The following is a 719-nucleotide window of genomic DNA, read 5'->3' as shown; positions in this document are numbered from 1 at the left end:
ACTCAGAAGGGTGTACACAATAAAAAAAAGGTTGCATATAATACACAAACAAATAAAGAATGCACACAATGCACAAATTTAGAAAGAAAGAACCCATTAATGTAACAAAAAGTGCAAACAATTGAGAATACAAAAAGAAACATAACAAGCATACAAGAGTATAAACAAATAAAGGCTGCACACAATAAACAAATAAATAAAGGAAACACAATAAACAAACAAATGAAGATGTATACATTACACAAACAAATAAAGCTACATACAGACCAAAAGTAGAAGACTTTAAGACTTTAAAAAAGTACACCAACGGAGGGTAGGGTGGCACATGTAGAATCCCTACCTCAAATGCAAAGACAATGTGGCTCTGCGAAGCATAACCATTTGAGTGCCCCTTCGTCTTGTGGGTCTGGCTTGGTCTGATGGTGTGGCACTTACTGTTGTGAGGGTCTGGCCAAAACCAGGTGCCACTGCTGCCAGTGGCATGGTTTTGTTGCTGGTCCTGGCACATGATGCCTTTTACTGTGATTGAGTCCCACTGGTTGGGAGCTGGTGGGGGAAGAGGGACAGTGCAGAGTTAGTTTATTTTTTTATTGTTACCTCCATACATGAAGGGGGGGCATTGGAAGCATGTGAGTGGGCACAGGGTGAACATGTGGTGTAGGAAGGAACGAGTAGGAACTGAGGTGATGGAAGAGGAAGAGAAAGGGGAAGAGGTGGAA

General features: G+C 41.4%; 1 protein-coding gene across 4 annotated transcripts in view; it reads right to left on the bottom strand.

Moving 5' to 3' along the window:
• LOC119581849 (protein wntless-like) overlaps positions 1 to 719 on the bottom strand; it is a 13,307-nt gene that overhangs the window by 7,047 nt on the left and 5,541 nt on the right. For all 4 annotated transcript variants that reach the window (XM_037929992.1, XM_037929989.1, XM_037929990.1 and 1 more), the window contains one exon: positions 341 to 546. In XM_037929992.1, the coding sequence (XP_037785920.1) occupies positions 341 to 508 (168 nt within the window). In that variant the 5' untranslated portion in view covers positions 509 to 546. The remainder of the gene's footprint in view (positions 1 to 340; positions 547 to 719) is intronic.

This window comes from Penaeus monodon, chromosome 15, assembly GCF_015228065.2.
Source record: "Penaeus monodon isolate SGIC_2016 chromosome 15, NSTDA_Pmon_1, whole genome shotgun sequence".
NCBI classification, from domain to species: domain Eukaryota; kingdom Metazoa; phylum Arthropoda; class Malacostraca; order Decapoda; family Penaeidae; genus Penaeus; species Penaeus monodon.
This window is presented reverse-complemented; position numbering and strand designations above follow the sequence as displayed.